This window comes from Ranitomeya imitator, chromosome 1 (assembly GCF_032444005.1).
Source record: "Ranitomeya imitator isolate aRanImi1 chromosome 1, aRanImi1.pri, whole genome shotgun sequence".
In the NCBI taxonomy this organism is placed as follows: domain Eukaryota; kingdom Metazoa; phylum Chordata; class Amphibia; order Anura; family Dendrobatidae; genus Ranitomeya; species Ranitomeya imitator.
In genome coordinates this window covers 772,622,359-772,646,438 of record NC_091282.1, presented here as the reverse complement: position 1 = coordinate 772,646,438, position 24,080 = coordinate 772,622,359, and the positions used below count along the sequence as shown (strand labels likewise).

Sequence of the window (24,080 nt, the reverse complement as noted above, 5' to 3'; positions counted from 1 at the left end):
CACCATTCACAATAGATATTGTCACAGCTTACCTCCTCCTGTGCAATGACTGATAACACCTCCATATACAGTAGATAACACAGGATCCACTGTTCACAATATGTGTCACTGTTAATTTCTGGAGACGTGACAGCTCTGGTTCTGCTTTAATTTAAACATTGTTTTGACTTTCGGGCCAGCAAGGGTTAATGTCAGTTTCCTTGCTGGCAGCCTCTTTGTTGCTAGTCAGCTGATGTGGGTGGTTACCACTCCCAACATCTTTTAGTCACATGACGCATCAGCTGACTTTTGGTAATAGAGTTTGTCTCTGAAGACCAGCCTAGAAGTTTGCAGCTCTGTGCCAGCGGTGCATCGGCTGCTTCTGTGGAGTTAGGCCATGTTCACACCATCCTTTTTTTAATGCGGAATCGCCGCGATTTTCCCACTGCGGGTCCGCAGCTGTTTTCCATGCAGGGTACATTACAATGTACCCTATGGAAAACAGGAACTGCTGTGCCCACATTGCGGAAAATCGCGAAAAAAGCCGCGCTGAATAGCCGCGGTAAAAAAGAAGTACCATGTCACTTCTTTTTGCGGAACTGCAGCGGTTCTGCACCCATAGACCTCCATTGTGAGGTCAAACCCGCAGTAAAACCCGCAGATGATAAAAATATCTGCGGGTGTTCTGCGGTTTGTGGTGCAGAATCGCTGCAGTGTGGCTGTCCCCCCGTGCCCCAATCCCACCCCCCCCATGCTCCGATGCCACCCCCGTGCTCCGACACCCCCCCCCCCCCCCCGTGCCCTCATCTCCCCCCCTTATACTTACCCGGCCTCCCGGTGTCCGTCCGGCCGTTTTCTCCTGGGCGCCGCCATCTTGCCGGCAGATTCGTTCCAAAGTGCATTTTGATCACTGAGATATAACCTATCTCAGTGATCAAAATAAAAAAAATAGTAAATGACCCCCCCCCCCCCCCCCCCTTTGTCACCCCCATAGGTAGGGACAATAAAAAAATTAAGAATTTTTTTTTTTTCCACTAAGGTAGGGGTAGGGTTAGGGTTAGGGGTAGCGTTAGGGGTAGGGTTAGGGTATTTTCAGCCATTTTAACCCTAAAAAACTTCCTAGAAAACACACAGACTCTGCATAGAAAACTGCATAAAAAACGCATAAAAAAACGCACCAAAAAAGCACCAAAAAAAGGACCTGCGTTTTCTGCCAAGAGCTGCGGTTTTTAGTCCTGAAAAAAAAGGAGGGAAATCAGGAACGTGTGAACATAGCCTTACTGGTTCCATATCCTCTGCTGTGTGGAGCATTGCAGCTGGGGCTGGAGTTAAGTATCATTTTTCCTTTCCTTGTCTGTCTTGTGCTTGTCACTATCCCCTATGTTAATACCATCCGCAGTGGTGAGGCTAGCATCCTGCCGGCCAGTACACTAGCCAGGGTATTGTGATGTGACAGCTAGGGACTAGGCAGGTGACGGCGGTGCGGGGAGGGACCCGCATAGAGCGATAGGAAAGCTTAGGGATAGGCACAGGTTGAGGTTAGGAGGTGCCCCATCCCTAGCTCCATACTGTTAGGGCCTTCCTCTCCCTTTTTCCACCCTGTTGTTTGTGTGTGTTGTGCCGTCCACCGGACTTAAGGTACCGTCACACTAAGCGACGCTGCAGCGATACCGACAACGATCCGGATCGCTGCAGCGTCGCTGTTTGGTCGCTGGAGAGCTGTCACACAGACAGCTCTCCAGCGACCAACGATCCCGAGGTCCCCGGTAACCAGGGTAAACATCGGGTAACTAAGCGCAGGGCCGCGCTTAGTAACCCGATGTTTACCCTGGTTACCAGCGTAAAAAAACAAACAGTACATACTTACATTCAGCTGTCTGTCCCTTGCCGTCTGGTTCCTGCACTGACTGCTGGCCGTAAAGTGAAAGTGAAAGCACAGCACAGCGGTGAGTCACACAGCGGTGACTCACTGCTGTGGCTGTGCTCTGCTTTCACTTTATGGCCAGCAGTCAAGGCAGGAACCAGACGGCAAGGGACAGACAGCTGAATGTAAGTATGTAGTGTTTGTTTTTTTACGCTGGTAACCAGGGTAAACAGCGGGTTACTAAGCGCCGCCCTGCGCTTAGTTACCCGATGTTTACCCTGGTTACCAGTGAAGACATCGCTGAATCGGTGTCACACACGCCGATTCAGCGATGTCTGCGGGGAGTCCAGCGACGAAATAAAGTTCTGGACTTTCTTCCCCGACCAGCGATCTCCCAGCAGGGGCCTGATCGCTGCTGCCTGTCACACTGAACGATATCGCTAGCGAGGACGCTGCAACGTCACGGATCGCTAGCGATATCGTCTAGTGTGACGGTACCTTTACTCATCCCGAGTGTGACAGTGTGATGTCACAGCTCACGTCCTCCTGTACAATGACCGATAACACATCTATATTCAGTAGATAACACAGGATTCACCATTCACAATAGGCAATGTCACTGCTCACCTCTTCCTCCTCTACAATGACTGATAACACCTCTATATACAGTAGATAACACAGGATCCACCATTCACAATAGGGGATATCACAGCTCACCTCCTCCTGGACTGATAACACCTCTATATAGCGTAGGTAACACAGGATCCACCGTGCACAATAGGTGCTGTCACAGCTCACCTCCTCCTGCACAATGACTGATAACACCTCTATATACAGCTGATAACACAGAATCCACAACTCACAATAGGTGATGTCACAGCTCACCTCCCCCTGTACAATGACTGATAATACCTCTATATACTGTGATTGGTTTCTGGGTTATCAGCAGTCTTGTGAATGTAGAACTAGAAGTGTCCTTTGTTGGCGAGATTCGGTGTATTGTGTTTTTGTATATATAATGGTCTGTTTCTGAACAAAACTCCCTTAGAACCCAGGGATGACTGTCCTCTAGATCCATGGATTTGTTTATAGTAATGGTGTTGGGACAGACACGTGACACTGAGTAGAGAGTGAGGAGCTGCTGTGCTGCCCAAGGTTATATATGGCGTATACATCTGATGTGTCCTGGGGTGCACAATGTGGTGGACTGATGCTGATCCTGCAGAGTAATGCTCATATAATAGCTAAGCTCCATTCATAAGATGATAACCACAGTTCTGTCCTGTTGCCTCTTCTCTCTTTAGCCTCTTGGTGCAGATGACCTCAGACCCACGACCTCTGACCCCAGACCAGCGACCTCTGACATCTAGCTGGCGTTTAAAGCCAGAAATGTGTACTTCATGTTCCATGACCCATCACAGCTCAGACTCTGACACTAGCAGGGCTCATAGTCTGCCTCTGAGCTGTCTGGACTCCCCCCCACAGTGCGAAAGAAGCTCGCAGTACACAAAGTGTGACTACATCACGTGTCCAAAGAGGCTTTGCTTGGTGTGCGGCGATGTGGCATCTGGGTACCACTATGGCGTGGCCTCCTGTGAAGCCTGCAAGGCCTTCTTCAAACGTACGATCCAAGGTAGTGACTGATGAGGAAGTCCCTGTTGTTACTGTCACATGACAAGGTCCACATGTTCCATTTCACCTTTGATCTGTGTAATGCCCCCCTGCAGGTAACATTGATTACAGCTGCCCAGCATCCAGGCAGTGTGAGATTACCAAGCGACGCAGGAAATCCTGCCAGTCCTGCCGCTTCACCAAGTGTCTGAAGGTTGGGATGCTGAAGGAAGGTGAGAACTGCTCATGCCACCCCTCCACAGAGGCGCAAGGTACTTGACAACTCTGTGTCTCAATGTATAGGAGTGCGCCTGGACCGGGTACGAGGCGGGAGACAGAAATACAAAAGATTCCCAGAAGCAGATGGTGGTATCCAAGGAGCACAGAGTCAGCTCAGCCGCAAGAAGCCAAGTAAGTGCCCGGAGGTTCATGGCCCCAAAATGTGTGTCTGATATAGAGAAGAATGGAGGTGAAGAGACGTCTCATATGGAGAAGATTGGGGGTGGTTGGACATCATATATATTGAGGAGATAGGGGATGGGGGACATCTCCTATGGAGAAGATTAACCTCTTCACCCCCGGAGCTTTTTCCGCTTTTTTCATTTTCGTTTTTCGCTCCCCTCCTTCCCAGAACCATAACTTTTTTTTTATTTTTCCATCAATATGGCCATGTGAGGGCTTATTTTTTGCGGGACGAGATGTACTTTTGAACGACACCATTGGTTTTACCATGCCGTGTAACAGAAAACGGGAAAAAAATTCCAAGTGTGATGAAATTGCAAAAAAAAGTGCAATCTCACACTTGTTTTTTGTTTGGCTTTTTTCTAGGTTCACCAAATGCTAAAACTGACCTGCCATTATGATTCTCCAGGTCATTACGAGTTCATAGACACCTAACATGTCTAGGTTATTTTTTATCTAAGTGGTGAAAAAAAATTCCAAAGTTTGCTAAAAAAAAAAATTTAAAAAAAATTGCGCGATTTTCTGATACCCGTAGCGTCTCCAATTTTCGTGATCTGGGGTCAGGTGAAGGCTTATTTTTTGCATGCCGAGCTGGCGTTTTTAATGAAACCATTTTGGTGTAGATACACTTATTTTATTTTAATGCAATGTCGCGGCGACCAAAAAAACATAATTTTGGCGTTTTGATTTTTTTCTCGCTACGCCATTTAGCGGTCAGGTTAATCCTTTGTTTTTGTTGATAGATCGGGCGATTCTGAACACGGCGATACCAAATATGTGTATGTTTGATTTTTTTAAATTGTTTTATTTTGATTGGGGCGAAAGGGGGTGATTTGAACTTTTATATATATATTTTTTTTTTTTTTATATTTTTAAACACTTTTTTTTTTTAATTTTGGCATGCTTCAATAGCCTCCACAGGAGGCTAGAAGCATGCACTACACAATCGCCTCTGCTACATAGAGGTGAAGTACAGATCACCTCTATGTAGCAGAAATGTAGGTGTACTTTGAACGCCGACCACAGGGTGGCGCTCAAAGCAATCGGCCATCAACAACCATAGAGGTCTCAAAGAGACCTCTGGTTGTTATGGCAATGCACCGCTGACCCCCGATCATGTGACGGGGGTCAGCGGTGTGAGAAATCCCGGCCGCGCGGCCGGGAGCGCTAGTTAAATGCCACTGTCAGCGCTTGACGGCAGTATTTAACTAGTTAATGGGCGCGGGCGGATCGCGATTCCACTCGCGCTCATTGCGCGCACATGTCAGCTGTACAAAACAGCTGACATGTCGCGGCTTTGAGGTGGGCTCACCGCCAGAGCCCACCTCAAAGCAGGGGATCTGCCAGCTGACGTACTATTCCGTCAGCTGGCAGAAAGGGGTTAAGGGTGGTCGGACATCAGATATATTGAGGAGATGGGGTGGGAGGACATCTCATTTGGAGAAGAATTGGGTTGGGGATACATCTCATATGGAGAAGATTGAAGGTGGTTGGACATCAGATATATTGAGGAGATTAGGGGTTTGGGTATGTCTCATATGGAGAAGATTGGAGGTGGTTGGACATCAGATATATTGAAGAGATAGGAGGTGGAGAGACATCTCTTATAATGAGAAGATTGCAGGTGGTTGGACATCAGATATATTGAGGAGATAGGAGGTGGGGGATGTCTCATATGGAAGATTGGAGGTGGTTGGACATCAGATATATTAAGGCGATAGGAAGTGGAGAGACATCTCATATGGGGATTGAGGGTGGTTGGGGATGGGAGATGACGGATATGTAGAAGGTTGGGGGAACATATATGGAGATTACGGGAGGAAGGACATCTGATATGGAGAAGATTGGGAGTGGGGGGACATCAGATATATTGAAGAGATTGGGGGTGGAGCGACGTCTCATGGAGAAGCATGGGGATGGGAGATGACGGATATGGAGAAGAGGGTAGGGGAACGTCTCATTTGGGGGTGGGAGGACGTCTCATATGGAGACAATTGGGGGTGGTTGGACATCAGATATATTGAGGAGATTGAGGATGGGGACTTCTCATATCGAGAGGATTCGGTTGTTGGACATCAGATATATTGAGGAGTAGGAGGTGGGGAGGTATCATATGGAGAAGATTGGAGGTGATTGGACATCAGATATATTGAGGAGATAGGAGGTGGAGAGACTTCTCATATGGAGAAGATTGGGGGTGGTTGGACATGAGATATATTGAGGAGATAGGGGGTGGGGGGATGTCTCATATAGAGAAGATTGGGGGTAGGGGAATGTCTCATATGGAGAAACTTGGGGATGGGAGATGACGGATATAGAGAAGGCTGAGGGGACTTCGTATATGGAGATTAGGGGGCGAAAGACGTCTCATATGGAGAAGATTTGGGATAGGGGATGATGGATATGGATAAGATTGGGGGTGGGGGGATATTGGATATAGAGGAGATAGGGGGTGGGACGATGTCGGATACGTAGAAGATGGGGGGACGTCTGATATGGAGAAGATCAGGGATTACGAATATAGAGAAGTTTGGGGTGGTAGGAACATCAGACATGGAGAAGATTGGGGGTGAGGTTACTAGAGATGAGCGAACTTGTTCGAAAAACGTTCGCCCATCTCAAATTTGGAACGTAGCACATTCGGATTCGTGTTCAGAATCCCGAGCATTTTTTCTCAAAGTCGGCAAAATTCGGTCAGAGATCGGTAAATGATCACGTTTCCACTAATGCTTTTGTTTTGCCTTTGTCTAGGATAGTGAATCTACATGATGAGCAGAGGGGACATGTTTTATGAGGAGAGGGAGTGTGTTTAGGTCAGAGGAGCGGCGGAGTGTAATTTTTTTTCTGTAATAAATTAATGTGTGTACATTCCAGCAGCCAATCAGAGTGCAGAAACAATCCACAGCGTCATCACACAAGGTCTTCTGTGATTGGCTGCCGAAGTCACATGTCCCTGTCCATATAAAAAGCAGACATCTTGTTTTGCTGGCTCCATTTTCTCAGTGTCACAGTGCAGAGAGGCCGCTCCTGCTAATGCTGAAAGTTAACAGGATCGTGTCCTGTGTGAAATCGATCTTCCAGCATCCAACTAGATTGTAATAAAACTGTGTTGCTGTCAGGAATCAGGAGGCCACATTTGCTCATCAAAATCGTTAGGTATAAGAGTGTTGTGCAGGCATGCTATCTATGAAAATATATAGTGATTGTTTATTTAGTGACAGGTGATTCACAGGTGTGGCCCTAAGGTTGTGAAACAGCTGTTTAAAAGAGGGGAAGGGTACATCCAATATGAGTGAGAAAAAGTGAGGTCGTGGTGGAAGGAGGATTAGGCTTGGTGTTTGACGTGTACATGGGTTAGGTGTTACTGTTACTGAAAGCTCAACTGAACAAACACTGTCTCGTCCTATCCAAAGAGAAATAACATCTGTTATTGGACAGGCTCCTCCACTCTCTCTTTCTTTGGCAGCCGCACAGTCGTATGCCTTTGAAGATGAGGCTAAAAAAGAGCATGTGCTCCTGTGGATGGCAAGCTCTAAATTAAGTGGCCTCTCCTCCTTTCCCTCCAACTTAACGTTACACACAATACTATCCTCAGAGGTGGTATCCCGGTCACCCTTGTTTCCCCCTGTATCACAAATTTCCAAAGACCAACTGACTGTGGGGAATCACAGATGGTCCATTCTGCAAAACTGATCACACATTCTATTCCATGGGCATCAGGGATCTGCTCCAAAGATTCACAGAATCCAGAGAAGGAAAGCTGTGGCAACAAAGCATTGTATCTTAATTAACCAGACATCCATATTCATGAAGCCAGGAAGAATAGACCGTTATCTATATGTTGACTTTTGAATTTATGTGTTTCTTTCTGGTTGGTGAAGAAAACAGACTTTTGTTTGCGTAAGCCTGCAGTGTTGATTTGTAAGTTGACAATTTGTTGTAACATACTGTGCTCTTATCCTGGATGACTAGTGATACAGGGTCATGGAGCAATGATGTTTGCCGATATGTTGATTACACATTGTCTAGGCCAGCCAGATTGTTGACTTGCAAAATAGAGGAGTAAAAACTATGCGAATAGATTACAAAATCAAACACTGCGAGTTGGTCTTATCACCATTCTTCGCCTTTACCTGTGAATGCTGGTTGAAGGACAATTGTTAAGTATACAAAGAGTTTATATGCCTCTGTAACATGAGACAAAGCCAAGAGATCCAAAGAACCAGAGACTCTCTACATGACAGCAGCAAAGACATCATGGCTCCATTATAAGGGACAAAGATTTGTCATTCTACAGGATGCCAGCCTATCGGACCACGGCCTTGGCTGGAAGAATACATATATGCTCCATTGACCATCACTGACCCATGCATAAGATTCTGAAAGCCAGGAATGGGATCGTCCTGTCGCCTGGCTCCATGGAGATGTTCTGAGAAGCAAGGTTGTAACCCTCTGGTCAACTGAATTGACTGTCATTTTCCTAAGCTTGTTGTTACCTTCTCTCTGTGTACATGCCACATGTGTGGTAGTCAGCCCTGGAATCTCTGAAATAACAAGCTGCTCTTACCCCAGTGATTCAGCAGAAGGTTGAGACTCTAATTGTGCATCATCTTGGGGATTTGGCTGGAACTGTTCTATGTTATTTGCCTGTTCGTGGTTCAATATAGTATTGTCACAGTGTTTTACTCTCACCCTGTTGTCTGTGTAGCATTATGCCCACGTTAAAAGGAGAGCGCGCATTCAGTGGGATGATCCCTGGTCCATGCAGGTTTTGATTGGGGCGCCCGCTGACCCCGTGTCTCCACATTATGGTGGCAGCAGTGGGATACTACTCAGCCAGGCGGATCCAGGGGAGCTGCAGAGGACCGTATTCTCAGACACCGTCCAAGGCTCCACAACCAGGGAGGCCTACAGACAGACCCAGCAGACCATTGATGAGGCATGCACAGCAGGTTTCGGATGCCACTATGTCCAACCCCACCAACTCTGCCTTAGGAAGAGGACCAGAGTGGATGTATAACCTCAAGAAACAGCAACTACAAGAGCTGTTCCAGCTTCAAAGGATTGAATGGGATTTAATCTAGGAACCACGGGATATGGTGGATGCCATGTGTGGACACAATAGATGCAAGTAGTTTCTCCTCAATTACTTGTGGAGTTTTTATTCACAAGGAAGACATGGAATATGCTCTGAAGAAACTGGATGCTAGAAAATTTTGTTCTCCTGAAGGTGAGATCTCTTATATTTGTGACTGTGCTTAAAGACATGCTGTGAACTGTCCCTGATAAGTGGAGAAGGATGATAGGATTCCGATCATGTCTGGCTAATTAAGATGTGGGAGCAATCGGACAACACAGCATTGTATCTTAGTTAACCAGATGTCTATATTCAGCAAGCTAAGAAGGATAGTCTTGAAAAAATTAAGAGACCACCACATCAAAACCCTGTCATGGGCAGCCCAATCTCCAGACCTGAACCCCATTGAAAACCTCTAGAATGTCATCAAGAGGATGATGGATAGTCACAAGCCATCAAACAAAGAAGAACTGCTTAAATGTTTGCGCCAGAAGCAGTGTGAAAGACTGGTGGATAGCATGCCAAGATGCATGAAAGCTGTGATTAAAAATCATGATAATTCCACAAAATATTGATTTCTTAACTCTTCCTGAGTTAAAACATTAGTATTGTTGTATCTATATTATTCTGAACTTGTTTTCTTTGCATTATTTGACGTCTGAAAGCACTGTTTTTTGTTTTTTTTGACCATTTCTCCTTATCAGAATTTTTTTTTTTTATTGCTTGGAAATTTGGAGACATGTTGTCAGAAGTTTTATAGAATAAATTAACAATTTACATTTTACTCAAAAATATAAAGAGAAAAATCATACAAACTAAACATTTTGCAGGGGTCTCTTAATTTTTGTCAGAGCTGTATATGTTGACTTTTGAATGTATGTGTTTCTTTCTGGTTGGTCAAGAAAATAGACTTTTGTTTGTGTAAGCCTGTAATATTGACTTGTAAGTTCACAATTTGTTGTAACATATTATCTTATCCTGGATGACTAGTGATACAGGTGAAGCGCCCCAGAGACCTGGTCGTTGCAGTATGACGCTCTGCCACTAAGGGGAGTGATGGTACGTCTGATGGCACTAAAGGAGTTCTCCTGACCAGGTATCACCAGAACACATTACACTTCACACTCCGGCCACTAGGGGGAGAAAAAGGCTTTATTTATTGGGCCACTCCTCACACTGGTAAAACTAGGGGTTGGGGAGGAAGTTAGTCAGAAGCTGACTGGGTTGGATTCAGGCAACATCCCGTGGCAGGGGGTGTTGCAGGAAGAAGACACAGGGGGGTCCCTGTCAGGCGTGGGAACCTGGCGGGTGCCTAGCGAACAGAGCAGAACGTAACGGAACCGCGCCTGCACACCCCGCGGCGGTATCCAAGAGAGAGACACGAAGGGAAGGATATTGTGGAACAGTGTAAACGAGATCAAGCACAAAGGAGTACCAGTAGGAGTCGTGCCGTGAGACGGAGGCAACATCCTACTGAGGCGCGTAGCCGGTGGCCGGAACACCGCAGGAGTAACTGACTCTAGGCCTTACTTCGAACTCTGCAGGACAGTTAATCATAGATTGGCTGTCTACCTTACTACACCTACGAAGATATAGGGGGCAACGCGTGGAGAGGGGCGTCTCTAGGGTCCTGGAAGAGCTCCGAGCCTTCCCGTCATACGGGTGCGTCCTAGCCATAACATTTCTGGGGGACGAGAAACTAGTAACATCTGGAACCAAAGAGAGAGCGAGCTGTAGAGAACGAACGAACGAGAACAGCAGTTGTGAGGACTATTCCGAATGCTCAGCAGGGTAGGACTACAACACACAGACGCTAGTGGTAGGCAACGATTTCCATCTGCGAAGGAAACTCTGGATGTGCCCATCGGACCGGCCGGTCTCAGATAGCCCTGTTAAGCGTGCTCTGGATTGAGGATCCTGAAGTCTTCAGTAAAGAGGTAAAGAGACTGCAACCCTGTGTCCTCGTTATTGACTGCACCCTACACCATTACCATCCACCTTACTGGGAAGCCCTGGGGACACACTTCACCTGTGGGAAGGTATACCATCCAGCTGCCATTCCATCACCCCAGCGGACCCCACAGCAGCGTCGGTCACCCTGACTGAACACCACAGGTGGCGTCACGAACCCCTGACAGACTGCACCACCTTTATTGGACGCCCCTTAGCAGGGTCGCGGACCGGGTCTAGCCACCGTGACAGCCTCAGAACCGAACCAGAGAGGCCCGGTACCGAGGACACGTGGCCCTGTGTCTGGGGGCGCTCCACAGGGTCATGGTACAATGATGTTTGCTGATATGTTGATTACACATTTTCCAGGCCAGCCAGTTTGTTGACTTGCAAAATAGAGGTGGAAAAAGTATGCAAATAGATTACATAATCAAACAATGTGAGTTGTTTTTGTCACCATTCTTCCCCTTTACATGTGAATGCTGGATTGAAAGACTCTTGTTAACTAAAAAAGAGTTTATATGCCTCTGTAAAATGAAACAGAAACAGCCAAGAGATCCAGAGATGCAAAGAACCAGAGACTCTGTACAGGACAGCAGCCAAGACATCATAGCTCCATCACGAGGGATACAGATTTGTTATTCTACAGAATGCCTGTTTAGTGGACCACAGCCCCAGCTGGAAGAATGCAGATCTGCTCTATAATTATTATTTATTATTATAGCGCCATTTATTCCATGGCGCTTTACATGTGAGGAGTGGTATACATAATTAAAACAAGTACAATAATCACCACTGGTACAGTAGGAGAGAGGACCCTGCTCGCGAGGGCTCACAATTTACAAGGAATGGGTGAGGATACAATAGGTGATGGTAGAGCTGGTCATGCAGCTGTTTGGTCGATCGGTGATTAATGCAGGTTGTAGGCTTGTTGGAAGAGGTGGGTCTTCAGGTTCTTTTTGAAGGTTTCGATGGTAGGCGATATGTTGTGGTAGAGAGTTCCAGAGTAGGGGTGATGCGCAAGAGAAATCTTGTATACGATTGTGGGAAGAGGAGATAAGAGGGAAGTAGAGAAGGAGATCTTGTGAGGATCGGAGGTTGCGTGCAGGTAAGTACCGGGAGACGAGGTCACAGATCTTTGGAGAAGACAGGTTGTGGATGGCTTTGTATGTCATGGTTAGGGTTTTGTACTGGAGTCTCTGGGCATCACTGTCCCATGGATATGTTTGTGAAAACCAGGAATGGGACCCTCTGGTTGCCTGGCTCCATGGAAATGTTTGGAGGAGCCAGGTTGTGACCCTCTGGTCAACTGGCCTTGTAGTTGAATGGACTGTCAGCTTCCTAAGCTTGTCGCTTGTGAAAACCAGGTTGGGACCATCCGGTCACCTGAAACCTATGGATACATTTGAAGAGACCAGGTTGGAACCTTCCGGTCACCTGCCACCATGGACACATTTGGGGAAACCAGGTTAGGACCATCTGGTCACCTGGCAAAATGGATATGTTTGGAGAAACCAGGTTGAGACCATCCGGTCACCTGGCACCATAGATACGGTTGGAGAAACCAGGTTGTGATCATCCAGTCATCTGGCACCATGGATACATTTTGGGAAACCAGGTTAGGACCATCCGGTCAACTGGCCACGTACCTCAATGGACTGTCATCTTCCTAAGCTTGTTGTTACCTTCTCTCTGTGTGCGTGCCACAGGTGGAATAAATGACCCTGGAAGCTGAAGCCAGGTTGTGACCCTCCAGTCAACTGGCCTTGTACTTGAATGGACTGTCATCTTCCTTAACTTGTCATTGCCTCCTCTCTGTGCATGTCGTAGATGGGGTAGTCCAAAACATACAAAGAACCAGAGGCAGGACAGCAGCCAAGACATCATGGCTCCATGACGAGGGTCACAAATTTATTCTACAAGATACTAACTTACGGGACCTTGGCCCTGACTGGAAGAATACTGATCTTCTCCATTAACCATCGCTGAACCATGGATACATTTCTGAAAGCCAGGAATGAGACCCATCGGTCACCTGGCTCCATGGAGAGGTTTGGAGAAGCCAGGTTGTGATCCTCCGGTCAACTGGACTTGTGTTGTGAATTCTGTGGCTGAATTCACTCCTGTGGTCACAAGTGGTACTGCAGCTTCTGAGCTTCCTCCCTCAGGTGTTCTGGTGAGCTCGTTAACTGCTTCATTACTTAACTCCGCCTGATGCTGCTATCCTTGCTCCTTGTCAATGTTTCAGTGTTGGATCTGAGCTTCTCCTGATTGTTCCTGTGACCTGCTGCTCTGTATAGCTAAGTGCTTTTTGCTTTTTTGTTGCTTTTTTTCTGTCCAGCTTGTCTTTTGTTTTGCTGGAAGCTCTGAGACGCAAAGGGTGTACCGCCGTGCCGTTAGTTCGGCACGGTGGGGTTTTTTTTGCCCCCTTTGCGTGGTTTTGCTTTAGGGTTTTTTGTAGACTGCAAAGTTCGCTTTACTGTCCTCGCTCTGTCCTAGAATATCGGGTCCCACTTTGCTGAATCTATTTCATCCCTACGTTTTGTCTTTTCATCTTACTCACAGTCATTATATGTGGGGGGCTGCCTTTTCCTTTGGGGAATTTCTCTGGGGCAAGTCAGGCCTATTTTTCTATCTTCAGGCTAGCTAATTTCTTAGGCTGTGCCGAGTTGCCTAGGTAGTTGTTAGGCGCAATCCACAGCCGCTTTTAGTTGTGTTTAGGATAGGATTAGGTGTGCAGTCTACAGAGTTTCCACGTCTCAGAGCTCGTTCTTGTATTTTTGGGTATTTGTCAGATCACTGTGTGCGCTCTGATCGCTAAGCACACTGTGTTTCTGTATTGCCTTCATAACACCTGTCATTAGCAAACATAACAGTACAAGGAGCCAAACTAATGATTCTCAATAGAGGGAAAGAAAAAGTTCTGACATCATTTTTTTTTTTTTTTTTTTTCTGCTCTGTGTTCACTTTTTTTTTTTCCCCTAGACATTTGGGTGATTCTGGACACAGGTGTGGACATGGATATTCAGGGTCTGTGCTCTTCAATGGATAATCTCGTTATAAATGTACAAAAAATTCAAGATACTATTGATCAGAAATCTATGTTAGAACCAAGAATTCCTATTCCTGATTTGTTTTTTTGGAGATAGAACTAAGTTTCTAAGTTTCAAAAATAATTGTAAGCTATTTCTGGCCTTGAAACCTCATTCTTCTGGTAATCCTATTCAACAGGTTTTGATTATTATTTCTTTTTTGCGCGGCGACCCTCAAGACTGGGCATTTTCTCTTGCGCCAGGAGACCCTGCATTGAGTAGTGTCGATGCGTTTTTCCTGGCGCTCGGATTGCTGTACGATGAGCCTAATTCAGTGGATCAGGCTGAGAAAAATTTGCTGGCTTTGTGCCAGGGTCAGGATGATATAGAAGTATATTGTCAGAAATTTAGGAAATGGTCAGTACTCACTCAGTGGAATGAATCTGCGCTGGCAGCTTTGTTCAGAAAGGGTCTCTCTGAGGCTCTTAAGGATGTCATGGTGGGATTTCCTATGCCTGCTGGTTTGAATGAGTCTTTGTCTTTGGCCATTCAGATCGGTCGACGCTTGCGCGAGCGTAAATCTGTGCACCATTTGGCGGTACTGCCTGAGGTTAAACCTGAGCCTATGCAGTGCGATAGGACTATGACTAGAGTTGAACGGCAGGAATACAGACGTCTGAATGGTCTGTGTTTCTACTGTGGTGATTCCACTCATGCTATTTCTGATTGTCCTAAGCGCATTAAGCGGTCCGCTAGATCTGCCGTCATTGGTACTGTACAGTCCAAATTCCTTCTGTCCATTACCTTGATATGCTCTTTGTCGTCGTTTTCTGTCATGGCGTTTGTGGATTCGGGCGCTGCCCTGAATCTGATGGATTTGGATTATGCTAAACGTTGTGGATTTTTCTTGGAGCCTTTGCGGTGTCCTATTCCATTGAGAGGAATTGATGCTACACCTTTGGCCAAGAATAAACCTCAATACTGGGCCCAGCTGACCATGTGCATGGCTCCTGCACATCAGGAAGTTATTCGCTTTCTGGTGTTGCATAATCTGCATGATGTGGTCGTGTTGGGGTTGCCATGGCTACAAACCCATAATCCAGTATTGGATTGGAATTCCATGTCGGTATCCAGCTGGGGTTGTCAGGGGGTACATGGTGATATTCCATTTTTGTCGATTTCGTCATCCACCCCTTCTGAGGTCCCAGAGTTCTTGTCTGATTATCAGGATGTATTTGAAGAGCCCAAGTCCGATGCTCTACCTCCGCATAGGGATTGTGATTGTGCTATCAATTTGATTCCTGGTAGTAAATTCCCCAAAGGTCGATTATTTAATTTATCCGTGCCCGAACACGCCGCTATGCGCAGTTATGTGAAGGAATCCCTGGAGAAGGGACATATTTGCCCATCGTCATCACCACTGGGAGCAGGGTTCTTCTTTGTAGCCAAGAAGGATGGTTCGCTGAGACCGTGTATTGATTACCGCCTTCTTAATAAGATCACTGTTAAATTTCAGTATCCCTTGCCATTGTTATCTGACTTGTTTGCTCGGATTAAGGGGGCTAGTTGGTTCACTAAGATAGATCTTCGTGGTGCGTATAATCTGGTGAGAATCAGGCAAGGAGATGAATGGAAAACTGCATTCAATACGCCCGAGGGTCATTTTGAGTATCTAGTGATGCCGTTCGGACTTGCCAATGCTCCATCTGTGTTTCAGTCTTTTATGCATGACATCTTCCGTGAGTATCTGGATAAATTCCTGATTGTTTACTTGGATGACATTTTGATCTTCTCAGATGATTGGGAGTCTCATGTGAAGCAGGTCAGAATGGTTTTTCAGGTCCTGCGTGCTAACTCTTTGTTTGTGAAGGGATCAAAGTGTCTCTTCGGTGTGCAGAAAGTTTCATTTTTGGGGTTCATCTTTACCCCTTCTACTATCGAGATGGATCCAGTTAAGGTCCAAGCCATCCAGGATTGGATTCAGCCGACATCTCTGAAAAGTCTGCAAAAGTTCCTGGGCTTTGCTAATTTTTATCGTCGCTTCATCTGTAATTTTTCTAGCATTGCCAAACCATTGACCGATTTGACCAAGAAGGGTGCTGATTTGGTTAATTGGTCTTCTGCTGCTGTGGAAGCTTTTCATGAGTTGAAGCGTCGTTTTTGTTCTGCCCCTGTGTTGTGTCAGCCAGATGTTTCTCTTCCGTTCCAGGTCGAGGTTGATTCTTCTGAGATTGGAGCAGGGGCGGTTTTGTCACAGAGAGGTTCTGATTGCTCAGTGATGAAACCATGTGCTTTCTTTTCCAGGAAGTTTTCGCCCGCTGAGCGTAATTATGATGTGGGCAATCGAGAGTTGCTGGCCATGAAGTGGGCATTCGAGGAGTGGCGTCATTGGCTTGAAGGAGCTAAGCATCGCGTGGTGGTATTGACTGATCATAAGAACTTGACTTATCTCGAGCGCTTGGCTTGAATCCTAGACAGGCCCGTTGGTCGTTATTTTTTGCCCGCTTCGACTTTGTGATTTCGTACCTTCCGGGCTCTAAGAATGTGAAGGCGGATGCTCTGTCTAGGAGTTTTGTGCCCGACTCTCCGGGTTTATCTGAGCCAGCGGGTATCCTCAAGGAAGGAGTCATTGTGTCTGCCATCTCCCCTGATTTGCGGCGGGTGCTGCAAAAATTTCAGGCGAATAAACCTGATCGTTGTCCAGCAGAGAAACTGTTCGTCCCTGATAGGTGGACTAATAAACTTATCTCTGAACTTCATTGTTCGGTGTTGGCTGGTCATCCTGGAATCTTTGGTACCAGAGAGTTAGTGGCTAGATCCTTCTGGTGGCCATCTCTGTCACGGGATGTACGTACTTTTGTGCAGTCCTGTGGGATTTGTGCTAGGGCTAAGCCCTGCTGTTCTCGTGCCAGTGGGTTGCTTTTGCCCTTGCCGGTCCCAAAGAGGCCTTGGACACATATTTCGATGGATTTCATTTCTGACCTTCCCGTTTCTCAAAAGATGTCAGTCATTTGGGTGGTCTGTGATCGCTTTTCTAAAATGGTCCATCTGGTGCCCTTGTGTTATGGCCGGCAATCAGGCAACACAGCGTGCAGTAATCAGCGCACATACAGAGATCTGGCAATAACCAAAAACAATAGGACGAGCTCTGAGACGTGGAATCTCTGTAGACTGCAGTACCTGATCTATCCTCACACAACTATAAGCAGCAGTGGATTGCGCCTATCACTACCTATGCAACTCGGCACTGCCTGAGGAGCTGACTAGCCTGAAGATAGAAATACAAGCCTGACTTACCTCAGAGAAATACCCCAAAGGAATAGGCAGCCCCCCACATATAATGACTGTTAGCAAGATGAAAAGACAAACGTAGGAATGAAATAGATTCAGCAAAGTGAGGCCCGATATTCTAGACAGAGCGAGGATAGCAAAGAGAACTATGCAGTCTACAAAAAACCCTAAAACGAAAACCACGCAAAGGGGCAAAAAGACCCACCGTGCCGAACTAACAGCACGGCGGTGCACCCTTTTGCTTCTCAGAGCTTCCAGCAAAAGTTAATAGCAAGCTGGACAGAAAAAACAGAAAACAAACTAGAAGCACTTATCTAGCAGAGCAGCAGGCCCAAGGAAAGATGCAGTAGCTCAGATCCAACACTGGAACATTGACAAGGAGCAAGGAAGACAGACTCAGGTGGAGCTAAATAGCAAGGCAGCCAACGAGCTCACCAAAACACCTGAGGGAGGAAGCCCAGAGACTGCAATACCACTTGTGACCACAGAAGTGAACTCAGCCACAGAATTCACAACAGTACCCCCCCCTTGAGGAGGGGTCACCGAACCCTCACCAGAACCCCCAGGCCGACCAGGATGAGCCACATGAAAGGCACGAACAAGATCTGGGGCATGGACATCAGAGGCAAAAACCCAGGAATTATCTTCCTGAGCATAACCCTTCCATTTGACCAGATACTGGAGTTTCCGTCTAGAGACACGAGAATCCAAAATCTTCTCCACAATATACTCCAATTCCCCCTCCACCAAAACAGGGGCAGGAGGCTCCACAGATGGAACCATAGGTGCCACGTATCTCCTCAACAACGACCTATGGAATACATTATGTATGGAAAAGGAGTCTGGGAGGGTCAGACGAAAAGACACCGGATTGAGAATCTCAGAAATCCTATACGGACCAATAAAACGAGGTTTAAATTTAGGAGAGGAAACCTTCATAGGAATATGACGAGAAGATAACCAAACCAGATCCCCAACACGAAGTCGGGGTCCCACACGGCGTCTGCGATTAGCGAAAAGCTGAGCCTTCTCCTGGGACAAGGTCAAATTGTCCACTACCTGAGTCCAGATCTGCTGCAACCTGTCCACCACAGAATCCACACCAGGACAGTCCGAAGACTCAACCTGTCCTGAAGAGAAACGAGGATGGAACCCAGAATTGCAGAAAAATGGAGAGACCAAGGTAGCCGAGCTGGCCCGATTATTAAGGGCGAACTCAGCCAACGGCAAAAATGACACCCAATCATCCTGGTCAGCAGAAACAAAACATCTCAGATATGTTTCCAAGGTCTGATTGGTTCGTTCGGTCTGGCCATTAGTCTGAGGATGGAAGGCCGAGGAGAAAGATAGGTCAATGCCCATCCTACCACAAAAGGCTCGCCAGAACCTCGAGACAAACTGGGAACCTCTGTCAGAAACAATATTCTCAGGAATGCCATGTAAACGAACCACATGCTGGAAGAACAAAGGCACCAAATCAGAGGAGGAAGGCAATTTAACCAAGGGCACCAGATGGACCATTTTAGAAAAGCGATCACAGACCACCCAAATGACCGACATTTTTTGAGAAACGGGAAGGTCAGAAATGAAATCCATCGAAATATGTGTCCAAGGCCTCTTCGGGACCGGCAAGGGCAAAAGCAACCCACTGGCACGTGAACAGCAGGGCTTAGCCCTAGCACAAATTCCACAGGACTGCACAAAAGCACGCACATCCCGTGACAGAGATGGCCACCAGAAGGATCTAGCAACCAACTCCCTGGTACCAAAGATTCCTGGATGACCGGCCAGCACCGAACAATGAAGTTCAGAGATAACTTTACTAGTCCACCTATCAGGGACGAACAGTTTCTCGGCCGGACAACGATCAGGTTTATTAGCCTGAAATTTCTGCAACACTCTCCGCAAATCAGGGGAGATGGCAGACACAATGACTCCTTCCTTGAGGATACTCGCCGGCTCAGATAACCCCGGAGAGTCGGGCACAAAACTCCTAGACAGAGCATCCGCCTTCACATTTTTAGAGCCCGGAAGGTATGAAATCACAAAATCAAAACGAGCAAAAAATAACGACCAACGGGCCTGTCTAGGATTCAAGCGCTTGGCAGACTCAAGATAAGTAAGGTTCTTATGATCAGTCAATACCACCACGCGATGCTTAGCACCCTCAAGCCAATGATGCCACTCCTCGAATGCCCACTTCATGGCCAGCAACTCTCGGTTGCCCACATCATAATTACGCTCAGCAGCAGAAAATTTCCTGGAAAAGAAAGCACATGGTTTGAACACTGAGCAACCAGAACCTCTCTGTGACAAAACCGCCCCTGCACCAATCTCAGAAGCATCAACCTCGACCTGGAACGGAAGAGAAACATCAGGTTGACACAACACAGGGGCACAGCAAAAACGACGCTTCAACTCCTGAAAAGCTTCCACGGCAGCAGAAGACCAATTAACCAAATCAGCACCCTTCTTGGTCAAATCGGTCAATGGTCTGGCAATGCTAGAAAAATTATAGATGAAGCGACGATAAAAATTAGCAAAGCCCAGGAATTTCTGCAGACTTTTTAGAGATGTCGGCTGAGTCCAATCCTGGATGGCCTGAACCTTAACCGGATCCATCTCGATAGTAGAAGGGGAAAAGATGAACCCCAAAAATGAAACTTTCTGCACACCGAAGAGACACTTTGATCCCTTCACGAACAAGGAATTAGCATGCAGTACCTGGAAAACCATTCTGACTTGCTTCACATGAGACTCCCAATCATCTGAGAAGATCAAAATGTCATCCAAGTAAACAATCAAGAATTTATCCAGATACTCACGGAAAATGTCATGCATAAAAGACTGAAAAACAGATGGAGCATTGGCAAGTCCGAACGGCATCACCAGATACTCAAAATGACCCTCGGGCGTATTAAATGCCGTTTTCCATTCATCTCCCTGCCTGATTCTCACCAGATTATACGCACCACGAAGATCAATCTTAGTAAACCAACTAGCCCCCTTAATCCGAGCAAACAAGTCAGAAATCAATGGCAAGGGATACTGAAACTTAACAGTGATCTTATTAAGAAGGCGGTAATCAATACACGGTCTTAGCGAACCATCCTTCTTGGCTACAAAAAAGAACCCTGCTCCCAATGGTGACGACGATGGGCGAATATGTCCCTTCTCCAGGGACTCCTTCACATAACTGCGCATAGCGGTGTGTTCAGGTACGGACAAATTAAATAAACGACCCTTAGGGAATTTACTACCAGGAATCAAATCGATAGCACAATCACAATTCCTATGCGGAGGTAGGGCATCAGACTTGGACTCTTCAAATACATCCTGAAAGTCCGACAAGAACTCTGGGATGTCAGAAGGAATGGATGACGAAATAGACAAAAATGGAACATCACCATGTACTCCCTGACAACCCCAGCTGGTTACCGACATAGAGTTCCAATCCAATACTGGATTATGGGTTTGTAGCCATGGCAACCCCAACACGACCACATCATGCAAATTATGCAGTACCAGAAAGCGAATAACTTCCTGATGTGCAGGAGCCATGCACATGGTCAGCTGGGCCCAGTACTGAGGCTTATTCTTGGCCAAAGGTGTAGCATCAATTCCTCTCAACGGAATAGGACACCGCAAAGGCTCCAAGAAAAATCCACAACGTTTAGCATAATCCAAATCCATCAGATTCAGGGCAGCGCCTGAATCCACAAACGCCATGACAGAATACGATGACAAAGAGCACATTAAGGTAATGGACAAAAGGAATTTGGACTGTACAGTACCAATAAAGGAAGAGCTATCGAACCGCCTAGTGCGTTTAGGACAATTAGAAATAGCATGAGTAGAATCACCACAATAGAAACACAGTCTGTTCAGACGTCTGTGTTCTTGCCGTTCTACTTTAGTCATAGTCCTGTCGCACTGCATAGGCTCAGGTTTACTCTCAGACAATACCGCCAGATGGTGCACAGATTTACGCTCGCGCAAGCGACGACCGATCTGAATGGCCAAGGACATAGACTCATTCAAACCAGCAGGCATAGGAAATCCCACCATTACATCCTTAAGAGCTTCAGAGAGACCCTTTCTGAACAAAGCCGCTAGTGCAGATTCATTCCACAGAGTGAGTACTGACCACTTCCTAAATTTCTGACAATATACTTCTACATCATCCTGACCCTGGCATAAAGCCAGCAGATTTTTCTCAGCCTGATCCACTGAATTAGGCTCATCGTAAAGCAATCCCAGCGCCTGGAAAAATGCATCAACATTACTCAATGCAGAATCTCCTGGTGCAAGAGAAAACGCCCAGTCCTGTGGGTCGCAGCGCAAAAAAGAAATAATAATCAAAACCTGTTGAATAGGATTACCAGAAGAATGAGGTTTCAAGGCCAAAAATAGCTTACAATTATTTCTGAAGCTCAGGAACTTAGTTCTGTCACCAAAAAACAAATCAGGAATCGGAATTCTTGGTTCTAGCATCGATTTCTGATCAATAGTATCTTGAATCTTTTGTACATTTACAACGAGATTATCCATTGAGGAGCACAGAGCCTGAATATCCATGTCCACAGCTGTGTCCTGAAGCACTCTAATGTCTAGGGGGAAAAAAGACTGAAGACAGAGCTAAGAAAAAAAAATGATGTCAGGATTTCTTTTTTCCCTCTATTGGGAATCATTGGTGTGGCTCCTTGTACTGTTATGGCCGGCAATCAGGCAACACAGCGTGCAGTAATCAGCGCACATACAGAGATCTGGCAATAACCAAAAACAATAGGACGAGCTCTGAGACGTGGAATCTCTGTAGACTGCAGTACCTGATCTATCCTCACACAACTATAAGCAGCAGTGGATTGCGCCTATCACTACCTATGCAACTCGGCACTGCCTGAGGAGCTGACTAGCCTGAAGATAGAAATACAAGCCTGACTTACCTCAGAGAAATACCCCAAAGGAATAGGCAGCCCCCCACATATAATGACTGTTAGCAAGATGAAAAGACAAACGTAGGAATGAAATAGATTCAGCAAAGTGAGGCCCGATATTCTAGACAGAGCGAGGATAGCAAAGAGAACTATGCAGTCTACAAAAAACCCTAAAACGAAAACCACGCAAAGGGGCAAAAAGACCCACCGTGCCGAACTAACAGCACGGCGGTGCACCCTTTTGCTTCTCAGAGCTTCCAGCAAAAGTTAATAGCAAGCTGGACAGAAAAAACAGAAAACAAACTAGAAGCACTTATCTAGCAGAGCAGCAGGCCCAAGGAAAGATGCAGTAGCTCAGATCCAACACTGGAACATTGACAAGGAGCAAGGAAGACAGACTCAGGTGGAGCTAAATAGCAAGGCAGCCAACGAGCTCACCAAAACACCTGAGGGAGGAAGCCCAGAGACTGCAATACCACTTGTGACCACAGAAGTGAACTCAGCCACAGAATTCACAACACCCTTGGCTAAATTGCCTTCCTCCTCTGATTTGGTACCTTTGTTCTTTCAGCATGTGGTTCGGTTGCATGGCATTCCTGAGAATATTGTTTCTGACAGAGGTTCCCAGTTTGTTTCAAGGTTTTGGCGAGCCTTTTGTGGTAGGATGGGCATTGACCTATCCTTTTCCTCGGCTTTCCATCCTCAGACTAATGGCCAGACCGAACGAACCAATCAGACCTTGGAAACATATCTGAGATGTTTTGTTTCTGCAGACCAGGATGATTGGGTGTCCTTTTTGCCGTTGGCTGAGTTCGCCCTTAATAATCGGGCCAGCTCGGCTACCTTGGTTTCTCCATTTTTTTGCAATTCTGGGTTCCATCCTCGTTTCTCTTCAGGACAGGTTGAGTCTTCGGACTGTCCTGGTGTGGATTCTGTGGTGGATAGGTTGCAGCAGATCTGGACTCAGGTAGTGGACAATTTGATCTTGTCCCAGGAGAAAGCTCAACTTTTCGCTAATCGCAGACGCCGTGTGGGTCCCCGACTTCATGTTGGGGATCTGGTTTGGTTATCTTCTCGTCATATTCCTATGAAGGTTTCCTCTCCTAAATTTAAACCTCGTTTTATTGGTCCGTATAGGATTTCTGAGGTTCTCAATCCTGTGTCTTTTCGTTTGACCCTCCCAGACTCCTTTTCCATACATAATGTATTCCATAGGTCGTTGTTGCGGAGATACGTGGCACCTATGGTTCCATCTGTTGAGCCTCCTGCCCCGGTTTTGGTGGAGGGGGAATTGGAGTATATTGTGGAGAAGATTTTGGATTCTCGTGTTTCTAGACGGAAACTCCAGTATCTGGTTAAATGGAAGGGTTATGCTCAGGAAGATAATTCCTGGGTTTTTGCCTCTGATGTTCATGCTTCCGATCTTGTTCATGCCTTTCATGCGGCTCATCCTGGTCGGCCTGGGGGCTCTGGTGAGGGTTCGGTGACCCCTCCTCAAGGGGGGGGTACTGTTGTGAATTCTGTGGCTGAATTCACTCCTGTGGTCACAAGTGGTACTGCAGCTTCTGAGCTTCCTCCCTCAGGTGTTCTGGTGAGCTCGTTGGCTGCTTTGTTATTTAACTCCACCTGATTCTGTCTTCCTTGCTCCTTGTCAATGTTTCAGTGTTGGATCTGAGCTTCTCCTGATTGTTCCTGTGACCTGCTGCTCTGTATAGCTAAGTGCTTTTTGCTTTTTTGTTGCTTTTTTTCTGTCCAGCTTGTCTTTTGTTTTGCTGGAAGCTCTGAGACGCAAAGGGTGTACCGCCGTGCCGTTAGTTCGGCATGGTGGGGTTTTTTTTGCCCCCTTTGCGTGGTTTTGCTTTAGGGTTTTTTGTAGA

General features: G+C 46.5%; 1 protein-coding gene across 2 annotated transcripts in view; it reads left to right on the top strand.

The window, feature by feature from the left end:
• ESRRB (estrogen related receptor beta) overlaps positions 1–24,080 on the top strand; it is a 54,046-nt gene that overhangs the window by 15,472 nt on the left and 14,494 nt on the right. The window contains exons 3-5 of one of the 2 annotated variants that reach the window (XM_069736072.1): positions 3,148–3,476; positions 3,571–3,687; positions 3,758–3,865. In XM_069736072.1, coding sequence (XP_069592173.1) covers positions 3,161–3,476; positions 3,571–3,687; positions 3,758–3,865 — 541 coding nt within the window. In that variant the 5' untranslated portion in view covers positions 3,148–3,160. Of the gene's footprint in view, positions 1–2,609; positions 3,477–3,570; positions 3,688–3,757; positions 3,866–24,080 lie in introns of those variants that run through there. The other variant, XM_069736080.1, reaches the window with a different exon arrangement.